This window comes from Tamandua tetradactyla, chromosome 11 (assembly GCF_023851605.1).
Source record: "Tamandua tetradactyla isolate mTamTet1 chromosome 11, mTamTet1.pri, whole genome shotgun sequence".
NCBI classification, from domain to species: Eukaryota; Metazoa; Chordata; class Mammalia; order Pilosa; family Myrmecophagidae; genus Tamandua; species Tamandua tetradactyla.
In genome coordinates this window covers 9,550,024-9,563,463 of record NC_135337.1, presented here as the reverse complement: position 1 = coordinate 9,563,463, position 13,440 = coordinate 9,550,024, and the positions used below count along the sequence as shown (strand labels likewise).

General features: G+C 34.0%; 1 protein-coding gene across 9 annotated transcripts in view; it reads right to left on the bottom strand.

Moving 5' to 3' along the window:
• ST7L (suppression of tumorigenicity 7 like) overlaps positions 1-13,440 on the bottom strand; it is a 148,892-nt gene that overhangs the window by 35,971 nt on the left and 99,481 nt on the right. For all 9 annotated transcript variants that reach the window (XR_013159213.1, XM_077119887.1, XM_077119885.1 and 6 more), the window contains one exon: positions 1,171-1,321. Coding sequence is in view for 8 of the 9 variants with exons in the window: in XM_077119887.1 (XP_076976002.1) it covers positions 1,171-1,321 (151 nt within the window). In the remaining variant the exon portion in view is untranslated. The remainder of the gene's footprint in view (positions 1-1,170; positions 1,322-13,440) is intronic.

The following is a 13,440-nucleotide window of genomic DNA, read 5'->3' as shown; positions in this document are numbered from 1 at the left end:
CTGTCAGTGTTAAGCAAAGTGCTAATCCTCAGCAAATGGTCAATGCAGGGGTTCCCAAGTTTTCTCGGTTCAAGTGTTCACATGGTATCCTTAGAGTCTCAGTAATTTTTATGTGTCCCTAAGTTGAAAGAAATATCTAATAGTTTTTTTATTAAGTAGTAAGACCAAAAAACTTTAAAAGTTTGTGTCCTAACAATCTAGCAGACATTTGAAAACAAAAATACACATCAATTGAAAGAAAGAAAATCTTGTTTCATTTTTAAAAACCATTATTTCTTATTAATGGGATGTATGAGCTTGTTGGGCAACTGCACAACTTCTCAACCCTTGGAATCAGATAGGACACCACCATCCTCATTTCTTGTCCACACTGTTTTTTGTGTGGTTCTTCTTTTTATCATAGTACTAACAAAACCTAAAACTTTGCAAAAATATAACATTAATATAAATAGACACCGACCTACTGTTTAAATTGTGAACTAGCTTGAGATAATAGTTTGAGCGGTGTCTGACAGTTACTACTGTATTTCCACTGAAAATTTAAATTACCTCATGGCATTCTTGGGAATCTGTTGCCAGGACCCAAGATGCCTAAGTGCAAATTTTGAAGACTGAGGGGATTAACCAATTTTAGTGAATGAGCATTGAATTAATTACTTTTTGAGTTTTTATTGATAGCTGTAGTGTACTTTCCAAGAGAATTATTACAGGGATCTAATAATAACATATTTTGTTTAGGCTTCTTTACTTTCTTGGTGATTATAAGAAGTTATAAGTAAGAGATCTGGAAGTTACTTAAAACCGTCTAGTTTTAAAAGTACTTAAAAATAGTTTAACCACATTAAAAGCTTATACGCCAAAGTACTAGTAAATTTTCATTTTCTTTCCCTACAAATGTGTAATGTCAATAAACAGATTTTATTATAGTGACTCAAGCAAATGCACTTAGCACAATACTATAACAATTTCTTATTCTTCTGTCCCTAAATGTGGTATCAATATAAATACATTAGGCATTTCCACCTACAAATCAAATGCAACACTACTGACTTAACTTTGAAACCAATCTAAAGAGCAAATCCTTAAGGAAACTCTGACAATCTCATTACAGATTGTCCGTGAATGCAATGAACAGAGAGATTATCGTTACCTTTGGAAATGCATACTTACTGCCTTCCCAAGTACACTGTAACAGATTAAGGGCACCCTCTATTCGCTTCCAGTGCTGAAGATGAAAGAAAGCATAGGCAATTGCTTCACTATCTCCCCGTTTCAGAATGTGTTCTGGAGGTAATATTAGACTTTTCATCTCTAGTAAATACTGGAAATGCAAAAAAAAAAACACAGACATATACACACAACAGGAAAAAAATGTGTTAAATTCAAACACCCACAAAAACATAAATTCAAAATGTTAAAAAATCAAAGTGATAAAAAATTTAACTACTCAAAATGGCATGAAAAGTTGACTGATTACATATATAAATGCTTATATATGCAAATTCCAAAGATCAGAACATTACCATATATAAATACAAGATGATAAATGACTTATGTGTTACCTTGCTAATAAATACAAAAAGGAAACTGATGCTGAGGAAACAATGTGAGAACAAATATTTTTTATTTTTCAAAAAAAGAAACAAGTGTAAAAAATATAAAATATAACTTTTGGAACACTTTGTGGCAACATTTCATTCATTTTTTTCTTATTCCCATTTTATAGGTAAAGGAACTTAATCATGGAGAAATTCAATTAAATTAATACTTTCTGAGTGTGATCAATAAACACTGTGCTTCTTAAGGATTACCCCCAAAACCCCACCTGTTCTTTGGAACTTTATAATGTAATGGAAAAGATTATAAAAAATTATTTCTTAAGTAAATAACTATAACAAACTATAGATAGGAATATTCCTTTTTTAATTTAGTTTTTTTTATATATAACAACTTTATTAAGATCAACTCAAATACCTCCCAACTGTTTAAAGTATACAATTCAATGACCACTAATATATTCACAGATATATGCACCCATCATCACAGCCAATTACGGAAACTTTCCATCACCTTGTAAAGAAACCCTTTAGCCATTACCCCTCTATTTACCACCCCACCCTTTCCCACAGCCGTAACAACCACAAATCTTTCTGTGTCTACAGATTTGCCTATTGTGGACATTTCAAATAAATGGAATCACATAACGTGTGATCTTTTGTCACTGGTTTCTTTCACTTAGCACATATTTTCAAGGTTCATCCATGTAGCATATATTAATACTTCATTCCTTTCTATGGTTGACTAATATCCTATTGAATGCATATACCACACTTTGTTTATCCATTCATCTGGTGATGGACACTTGGATTATTTCTACCTTTTGCCTATTATGAATAATCCTGTTTTAAACATTCATGTACAAGTTTCTGTGTGAACATATGCTTTAATGCCTCTCGGTGTATATCTAGGAGTAGAATTGCTGGTCATATGGCAACTCTGTTTAGGAGATATTGATACTGATTTATGACCTGTAGTTTGGGACTTGAGCTGATATTTAAAAATGGATAGAACATGGATGAGCAGATTGGGATGGGGAAAAGAATGAGGAGAACATATTCGTAGCACAAGGTCAGCTTGAATAGTCACTAAACTAAGAGAGTATATTTAAGGGATCAGTGAATATACCTATTACAGAAGGTACAATCTATCAATACTACTTCATATATAGCACTAAATTCTCTCTCAAACACTTGAAAGAAAATACTCACCTTAATATCAAATTCCATAATAAAAGCAATGTAATCAGTTGTTGCATTAATCAAATGTATTAATTATAAGAAAGATACAAATTTAACCCGTTGTATATCATCTTTACTATTAAAGTGGCCAATTTAAACAAAGCTTAAAGAATATATATATGCAGTTAGCTAAATACTGCCTCTAAAGACTGAGGCCAGAATGCACTTCCCCTACTAGAAGTGATTTGAAATAACTTCCTTTATTACAATCAATTTGACGCCACATTATGTGTCATGAGGTTCAAACCACCATTAACTGCTGTTACAAAATATAAAAAGAGAAACATTCCAGATGTGTCTCAAAAGATATATTCTTACACTTCACGTGCAAGGTTCCCCAAACTAATGAAACAAACTATATAAATTAAATTTGTGAAACACTTTGTAAAATTAGTACAGGTAGCAAAACTCTAGGAAGTATCTTTATTTTAGGGGTGGTGGTGGTGGCGCATGGGCCAGGAATCAAATCCAGGTCTCCCACATGGAAGGTGAGAATTCTACCACTGAACACTACCCAGGCACCCTCCAGGAAGTATCTTAAAAAACAGAAGTTGTAGTAGTTTCAAATTTTTAAGCTTTAAGTTATTAATCAATATATATGTACCCATTATATTAATACAGCTAGAATATTTTTTCTTCTTTATTTATGAAATGTGCCTTTCCAACAATTACTGAGCTTAATCCTTATTTTTAATTACTCTTACTCTTGATGTCTCTGGCTTTCTCCTCAAAGTGTAAGAATGCAGTCTGCTCATCAATTTATTTTAGTAGATGTCACAAACTATGAGATTATTTACTAATCCAGTTTGGGGACTTAACATTTCTCATTCAGTTTCTTAAAGGAATGCAGCAGAGGTTGTGTCCTGGTCAAGCAAAGCCCATTTGCTGCCTGGTTGAGTTCTCTCTCCTTAGTGCCTTGGGCCTATACTCAGGAGGGTAATATTCTTTCTAATCCTCTCTAATCCTTGCCCATTTTTTAAAAAACACAGTAAAAGATCACTAGCACCAGGCAGCTGTGGGAAAATGGACTCAAATAGCTGACCTCTGACATGACTCCTTATGCTCTTTGCAAGTGCACTAAGAACTTCTTCAGTAGGAAGCAAAGAAAATGCAGCAATCACAGTAGACTCTCTATCATAAAAAGAGTATTTCATTTTCAAGAGAAAACTGCTTAATATGGAAACCAGGACATTACTATTAAAAGTACACTTCATTTTACAGATAGAGGACACAAAATATCCCAACTGATTTTCAATGAAATTTAAACTAAACCTCAACCTGTTTAAGTATCCAGTATACTGGAAGCTACCTAGCAAATGACAAGCAAAGATACTGAATTAACAATTATTCAGTAAAACATATAAAAACTATCTATTTGATATGTCAAAATATTTTTTGAAAACCAACTGTATAGCTACATTTTCACTGTTTAATAATCTAAGTGACAATTTAGCTGGTCATCAAACACACATAGCATGTTTATTAGGAAATAAAATCTTGGGTTTTTATATTAAAAAATCTTGGCTATTTAGTCATTTTTAAAAACCCTTCCTTAAGAATGCCTTACTTTTCACTATCATGTCCTACCTACTACCTTTGCAATTTAACTTTAAAGCAAAGCCATTATTTTTCACTTCCTAATTAGACACTGAAATGAAGTCAAATGCCAAAAATATAAGGGAAATTTTAAGGAAAAGTTAGTTAAAATTAATGATAGGAGTATCAATTCTTCTTCTTTATAAGCTACTGCCAGGTATTTCTGTGACCCAGCATAAGATGTAAGTTACTAGACAACAGAAACCATATTTTTCATATTCTACTACAGTATCTAGCATGTTACACCATTGAAAGCAGACACAAAAATAGTTAACTGACTTAATCTCACATATATAGGTGTAATTCATACTTCAAACTCATACTTATATTTCAATTTTTTACATAAAAGCTATTTTCTAACTCTCTGGGTAAACTAAAAACAAAAATAAATATTCCTGCTAACTAGGCTTTTCTATAAAGCAGAATATTAAAGGTTAAAAGCTGAGGGTGGTTTTGCTTTGGTTGTTTTTTATTTTATTATTATTTTTCTGCTTACAAAAGTATATGTTCATCAAAGGACTTTGTCACTAAAGACAACCTATTCAATGGAGAAAATATTTGGAAATCACATATCCAGTAAAGGATTAATATCCAGAATATATAAAGTAATCCTACAACTCAATAAGAAAAAGATTACCCAATAAAAATATAGGCAAAATTGATGTTTGGAAATTTTAAAATAAAATTAAAAAAAATTATATTAAAATTTTTTTTAAATAGAAAAAAATATATAGGCAAAAGACTAGAATAGACATTTCTCTAAAGAGGATATACAAATGGCTAAGAAGTACATGAAAAGATGATCAACATCACTAGCTACTAGGGAAATGCAAATCAAAACCACAAAACCCAAAAGAACTGAAAGCAGGCATTTGAACAGATATTTACATGTCAATGTTCATAGCAACATTATTCACAACTGCCAAAAAGATGGAAGAAACCCAACTGCCCATTAACCAATGATTGAATAAACAAAATGTGGTATATACACACAATGGAATATTATTCAGCCATAAAAAATGACATTCTGATACATGCAACAAAATAGATTAACCTTGAAGACATCATGTTCAGTGAAAAAAGCCACACAGAAAAGGCAAGCATCGTATGAGCTCGCCGATTTGAAACAATTAGAATAAGCCAGCCCATACAGTCAGAATCTAGAATACAGGTTACCAGGGGCTGAGTTGTGTGTTAGAGAATGGGAAGCTATTGCTTAATTTGCAAAGAATTTCTCTTTAGGTTGAATGCAAGTTTTGCAAATGAAGGACAGGTTATGGTAGCACAACACTGTAGAGTGTAATTAACAGCATTGACTTATATAAGCAAATGTGATCAAAAGGGGGAAATTTTAGCTCACATATATGTTTAATAATAAAAATTAAAAGACAAAACATAGGATTGTAAAAAAAAGTTCACATTCAATGTACAAAAATGAAAACAGCATAGGGCTATGTAGTAGAAAACAATATATTATGATGCTGGAAAATAAAGAAAATGAAATTCACCTATAATCTACCTTCAGCTCTGATTCTAAAATAATAATCCAATCTATGTTTCCTGGATTTCTTTTTTTTAATTTTGGTTTTCATTATTTTTTTTTGAATTTCTTTTTTAAGCATAATATACTAACACCATTTTTCTAAAAATAGGATCAAACTGTTATATAAAACTCACTTTTTACTTCACAATACATCTTTTATACATTTTTTTCTCATCTTCATATAGATCTACTTCATTATTTTAACAGGTGTATAGTATTCCATTAAGAGCCGAGTCATTTCATAATACAGGTTAAGAAATAAGGTTATGCTGGAATTGTACTACCACCCTTAAAAGGCCAAAAACTGACATCATAAAGCAACACTCATAAAAATGGTTAACTAAAATTGCTTAAATATTTCAAGAAATGATGGGTCTAAAATTTTACTTTAACTCAGACAAGCCTTTACAACACAGTTATAAACTACAGACATTGTTTTAACATAATGTCTATTTATCAAACATGTACTGAGTGCCTGTTAGGTACTAAACAGAGTCTCAGATATAAATTGGTGAATAAGAAAAGAGCCCTGAGTTTTCAGAAGTTCACAGGGGACTAAAAGAGAGACAAAAGCAAACAAAAAAGATATGATTGACGACTGAGGTAAGAAGGGACAGAAAAGAGAAAGCTATTATTTCTGCCTGGGAGAACTGGAAGACTACTTTCTAAAGGAAATAACAGATGAGCAGGGTTTTGAAGAGTGAGTAGAAACTTGCTAGGTGGAGAAGAAATTGAGCATATATATCTATAATATTAGATATGGCCAATCAAGGGAACAGTGCTACTGGAGATAAGAAACAAGGCAGAAGTGGAAAGGAGTATGGTTAGAGACAGATATTGGGTCTAGACTGTGACGGGCTTCTATACATGCAATACTAAGATGCTGTTCCTGATTCTATAGGTGCCTATTATATATCAGGTAAAGATTTGCACAACTAGATGGAAACATAAGTCGGGTACACAATGAGGAAAGCCAGAGTTAAAAGATACAGGTTTGGAAATGATCAGCATGTAAAATATAGTTATATGGGCTGGGCCACACCTTAAAAACAAACCAACCAACTGAAAAAAAACAAAGAAAAACAAAAAACATATAGTTATAGACATACACTAAAAGACATAAAGGCTGGTACCTAGTATGTGCTGAACGACATATTACCTCTGTATCACTCTATTGTTGTTTATCTGGAATAAATCAGAAATTGTTTGTGACAATTTTAACTAATATTCAACTATGAACAATAACTCAATTACTTTTCCTTTTCACTAAATTAATAAAAATTAAAGTTACTTTGGAAGCTATAGCTAAAACGATATAATGATGTATGGTCTGATGGTTTCTTTTATGATAACTCTAAAATTGTACCTATACTCACACTCAAATTCACTTTAATTTTGAACTGCTTTGATCTTTATAATTTATCTTTAGATTACTTTGTAAATCTTACAACAGCTTTGACCAAAAGCAATATAATTCTGACCTGTAGCAATGATAATGCTTTATAATCTTCTTCCTCTTAAAAGTAGAGGTTAAAGAAAAATCTCTCTGAAGGCATGTGAAATTAAGGCACTTTGGTCTTGATCAGTCATGCACACAAAGAACCAATTTCTCTCTGCAATTAGTTCTCTCAGTGCACATTCTATGAGATTGGACAGGCAGGCACAAAGTAGAGAATCCACATGGATGTGTATTAGGGGGAGACTAAAGATAGTTCCCAGACAGAAACAAACAGAACTGCTATATGAATAAACTGAAAGATAGAAAAATACTACCTAACAATTACAGCAGCAAAGGGAAAGGGACCTTACATTGAATGGAGGAGAACATTTGCCACAGGAAAACTCCTTTCCACATCATCCCATAGAGCAGAGTCTCAAGAGATAATCAATTTCATATTTCAACTCTTCCACTTAGGCTGCAGTTACATATAATAGAAAGGCAAACGTTTCACTGTGCTCTAAGACTGAGTCAAAGACTTCAACACCACCTCTCCTTTTCTCTTTACTCCTGCTATGCATTCAGCATCTCAATCAGAATTTCAATCCAGTGCCTGTTTCCATCTTACTATACTGCTAGAATAGAAAGAGTTTGGCCCAAGAAATGCATTGGCCTGCTGCTTTCCCTTTAGCAAGTATCGTCTAACATGGCTAGGACTAAAGGCTTCAACTCCTAATCAATAAGAACAGACTTTACCTTCTATGTATTACTTTATTTTTAATTCCCTTGCACTTACAAAAGCCAACAGGCAAGGTCTGATTTCTTGTCAACATGAAACTAAATTAAGTTTAATTGTAAAATAAATAAAAATTTTTTAAAAGCTGCAGATAACATTCCTCAACTTGTACTAAAGTGAAGGAGGTTGACTAACCAAATTTTTGTTTTGCTTTGTTTTAATGTTCTACTTTATTGTTACTGTAAAAGCTTGTTCTGTAAGACATAAATAATTGTCCTGAAGCTATAAACTAAGTTAAATTTGTTAATTACTGTCTCAAGATCTTCACCTTCACTCTATCCCATCAAAGGGATCCCCAAACTTATACATTCTATCGCTGGAAGTGCTAAAATAATATGCACTAGAAAACAGTAAATACTGGGACAGTTCAAACAGGAAGAAAAAAAATGGCTAACAGAAGCACAATAAAGCAAAGATTACATGATAATACTGTTGTCTGACATTCAGACACTGTGCTAAACACTTCACATATATTATCTCATTTTATCAGAAGGCATGATACTGTTATGGTGCGTTCTGTGCTCAGTCAGGTTTTTTTTTATTGAGGTATAATTTTAAAACAGTAAAATGCATAGATTTTAAGTATGCAGTTGGATGAGCTTTGACAAATGCATACAAGCAACACCCAAATCAAGACAGAGAACATTTCCATCAGCCCAGTAAGTTCTGCTTTCCAGTTAATCTCCCACCTCAGCCATCTGAGGCAACCAGTGTTCTAATTCCTACCACTACAGATCACTTTTTTCTTTCCTTGAACTTCATATAAATGGAATAATTCAGTACACATTCTTGTTTCTGGCTTTTGTAATCATATATATATATATATATTTTTTTTTTTTACATGGGCAGGCACCGGGAATCGAACCCGGGTCCTCGGGCATGGCAGGCAAGCACTCTTACCTGCTGAGCCACCGTGGCCCACCCTACATCATATTTTTGAGATTCATCCATACTTTTGCTTGTACCAATAATTTGTTTTACTGCTGAATAGCATCCCACTGGAAAAAAATGACAATTTGTTTATCCATTTACCTGTTCAGAGGCATGTGAATTGTTTCCAGTTTTGTGCTACTCCAAACATTCATGTACTAGTCTTTTAACCTTTGTTCCCCTATTATTTGTTTATTTCTTATCCATATTTTTTACTCATCTGTCCATACCATAGATAAAAGGACCATCAGACACAAAAGTGGATGCATGCTTTCAGTTCTTTGGACTATATACCTTAGAAAATTGCTGAGTCATAGGGTAGGTGTATGTCTAGCTTTATAAGAAACTGCCAAATAGTTTTTGAAGGTGGTTATACTATTTTCATTCCCAGAGACAATGTATGATAGTTTCAATTGCTCTGAATTCTTACCATCTTATCAGTCTTAATTTGAGCTATCATGATAGGTATTAAGAGCTACCTTGTGATTTCACAGAGCTTTTCCCTGATAATTACTGATGTTGAGCACTTAGTTATATGTTAATTGGACATTTCAGTTTCTTCTTTTGTGAAGTATTTATTCAAGTCTTTAGCCTTTTTTTTAATATATATTTTTTTGGCACGGGCAGGCTCTGGGAATCAAATCCGGGTCTCTGGCATGGCAAGCAAGAATTCTGCCACTGAGCCACTGTTGCACCACCCTTGCCCATTTTTTATATTGAGTTGTCCTTTTATTAATTTGCAGGAACTCCTTATTTTTCTGGATATGAGTCCTTTCCTGGACAAATGCATTGCAAATATTTTTCCCCGTGTGCTTGCTTTTAATTTTCTTAACAGTCATTGAAAGTTCTAAAATTTAGATAAAGTCCTATTTATCATTTTTTTTCTCTTAGGGTTAAGTACCTTTGTGTCCTAAGAAATTTTTGTCTATCCCAAGGTTGCAAAGATATTCTTAGATTTCTTTTCTAGTAGTTTTATAGTTTTCACTTTTACATTTAGGCCAACAAGACATCCAAAACTCATTTTTGTATATGATATGAAGAAAGTTCATGGTTTTGTTCCCCACTAAGACACACAGATATTCAAACACTATTTGTTGAAAAGAGTTTCCTTTCCCCACTGAATTGCCCTGGTGCTTTTGTCAAAAATCAATGAGCAGTATAAACCTCCCTGGCAATGTGGGACAGAAATCCTAGGATGAGCTGGAATTTGGCATCAAGGGATTGAGAAAATTCTCTCGACCAAAAGGGGAAAGAGAGAAATGAGTCAAAATAAAGTGTCAGTGGCTGACAGATTTTAAACAGAGTCGAGAGGTTATTCTGATGTATTATACAGATATTCTCTACTTAGGTTATGGTGTATTAGAGTGGCTAGTGGGAAGTAGCTGAAACTGTAGAGGTGTATTCCAGTAGTCATGTTTCCTGAAGATGATTATATAATGATAGAGCTTTTGCAATTTGACTGTGTGATTGTGAAAATCTTGTGTCTGATGGTCCTTTTATCTATGGTACGGACAGATGAGTAAAAAATATGGATAAGAAATAAATAAATAATAGGGGAACAAAGGTTAAAATAAATTGTGTAGATTGAAATACTAGTGGTTAATGACTGGGAGGGGTAAGGGATATGGCAATTTTTATTTTTCTTGACTTTCTTCTTTTTTATTTCTTTTGCTGGAGAGATACAAATGTTCAAAAAAAACGATCGTGGTGGTGAATACACAACAATGTGATGGTGTTGTGAGCCATTCATTGTAACCATGTCAAGGATGTTTGTATGTCAAGAATGTATGTTTGTTGTTTATAATAAAAATATTTTAAAAAAATCAATGAGAAGTATGTATTGGATATATTTCTGGACTTCTTACTCTGCAGTTTTTTTTTAGGCAGGTTCTCCTGATGCAGTAGTCTTTGGCAGATCCAGCCTAAATCCTACCAGCTCAGCAAGCACAGTTAAAAGGCAGCCACTCTTCCCCAATAATTGGGAAGCGCTGTCTCTGGCGTGGCTTGAGTCACACATTTACCTCCAAACCAGTCCCTGTGGCCAGAAAGTGGGGTGAGGTGGATCCCCTAAGGAAAATTATGGTGTTATTTCCAGAATAAAGGGGGAATGGATGAGGGGCCAAAACAACCATTGTCTCTTGCAGTTACCATGGTTTCAAGATGCATTCCATCCTGGTTGCTCTCCCTGACCACCCTCTTGTGTGCTATTTTTCTGTGAAGCGTAGTTCAGAAAGTACACTCTCTCATGTGTGGTGTGAGCAGTGAAGGGCGGGTGCCGTACTTCTCCCACCGTGCTCTGCAATTTTGTTTTAAAAGTAATCATTTCAAATTTAAATATAAAATAATAAAATTTTGAAGAATTTGGTAATAGTACATTTAGAAAAAATACCTTCTTTAAAATATTGCCACAAGCAATAATGCTTGTTTAATTTAGAACAAGATCTAAATTAAAGTTGGTCAATGCTATTTGTGCTGGTTTGAAAGGAAGTATGCCCCCTAAGAAAAGCCATGTTTTAATATAAATCCCATTTCTTAAAGGTAGAATAATCTCTATTCAATACTGTATATTTGAAACTGTGATGAGATCATCTCCCTGGTTGATGTGATTTAGTTAAGAATGGTTGTTAAACTGGATTAGGGGATGACATGTCTCCACCCATTTGAGTGGGTCTTGATTAGTTTCTGAAGTCCTATAAAAGAGGAAACATTTTGGAGAATGAGATATTCAGAGAGAGCAGAGAATGCTGCAGCACCACGAAGCAGAGAGTCCACGAGCCAGTGACCTTTGGAGATGAAGAAGGAAAACGCCTCCCGGGGAGCTTCATGAAATCGGAAGCCAGGAGAGAAAGCTAGCAGATGATGCTGTGTTCACCATGTGCCCTTCCAGCTGAGAGAGAAACCCTGAACTTCATCAGCCTTCTTGAACCAAAGTATCTTTCCCTGGATGCCTTTGATTGGACATTTCTATAGACTTGTTTTAACTGGGACATTTTCTCGGCCTTAGAACTGTAAACTAGCAACTCATTAAATTCCCCTTGTTAAAAGCCATTCCGTTTCTGGTATATTGCATTCCAGCAGCTAGCAAACTAGAACACTATTCTAATTGATTTTCAAAGTGTCATAACAAGAACAATTACATCTATAGTAGAGCACTGACATTCACGGATTTAACATTTACAGTTTCAAGTATCCGTGGTAGCTCTAAACATCCATGATTTATAAGTCGTCATCATTTTGTTAAGACACAACTTGAGTTGTGTGCTGTTGGGTTTGTGCACACATGTGAGTAACTTACTAATTAATTCTTGAAGATCCTTATCTCTACACAGTTCATGACCCATTCTCGTGCTTACATTTCATGGTTGAAATTATATATTATGATGGTACCTTCGAATACAGATCATACTACTCAAGAATGTCAATGGCCTACTGTACTGAAACTAACTAATAATGTTACAGATTACCTCATTTTAAACCATGGACAGGACTTGAATAGACATTTCTCCAAAGAAGATACATATGTGATAAATAAGTACATTAAAAGATGCTTGGGGGTGCGAGAGTAGTTCAGTGGTAGAATTCTCACCTGCCCTGTGAGAGACCCAGGTTCGATTCCCAGCCCATGCACTTCCCAAAAACAAAGAAGCAAACAAAAGAAAAAACGAACAAAAAAAATTCAACAAATGGTGCTGCAATAACGGGATACTCACATGGAAAAAGAATGAAATGTGACCCCTGCCATACAGCATCCAAAAAAAAAAAAAAAGAAAGAAAAAAGATGCTCGACATCCTAAGTTATTAGGGAAATGAAAATTAAAACTACAATGAGGGCGGGCCATGGTGGCTCAGCAGGCAGAGTTCTTACCTACCTGCCATGCCAGAGGCCCGGGTTCGATTCCCGGTGCATGCCCATGTGGGGGAAAAAAAAAACTGCAATGAGATACCCCTTAAAAACCACTAGGAAAGCTGTAATGAAAAAGACAAGTGTTGGCATGATAATGGAGAAATTAGGACAGTAACATATTGCTGGTGCAAATATACAATATTATAGTTGCTTTGGAAAACAGTTTGACAGTTCCTTAAAAGTTAAACAGAGTTGCCATGATCCACCAATTTCATTCCTAGATTTATACTCAAACTGAAAATGTGTTCACACCAAACTTGTACAAAAATATTCACACAGCATTATCCGTAATAACCAAAAAGTGTAAAACACTCCAAATGCCCATCAACTGATGAATGAAAACAAAATGTATATCCATACAATAGAATATTATTCAGCTATATAAAAAAGAATAAAGTACTGATACATGCTACAACATGAAAGAACCCTGAAAAC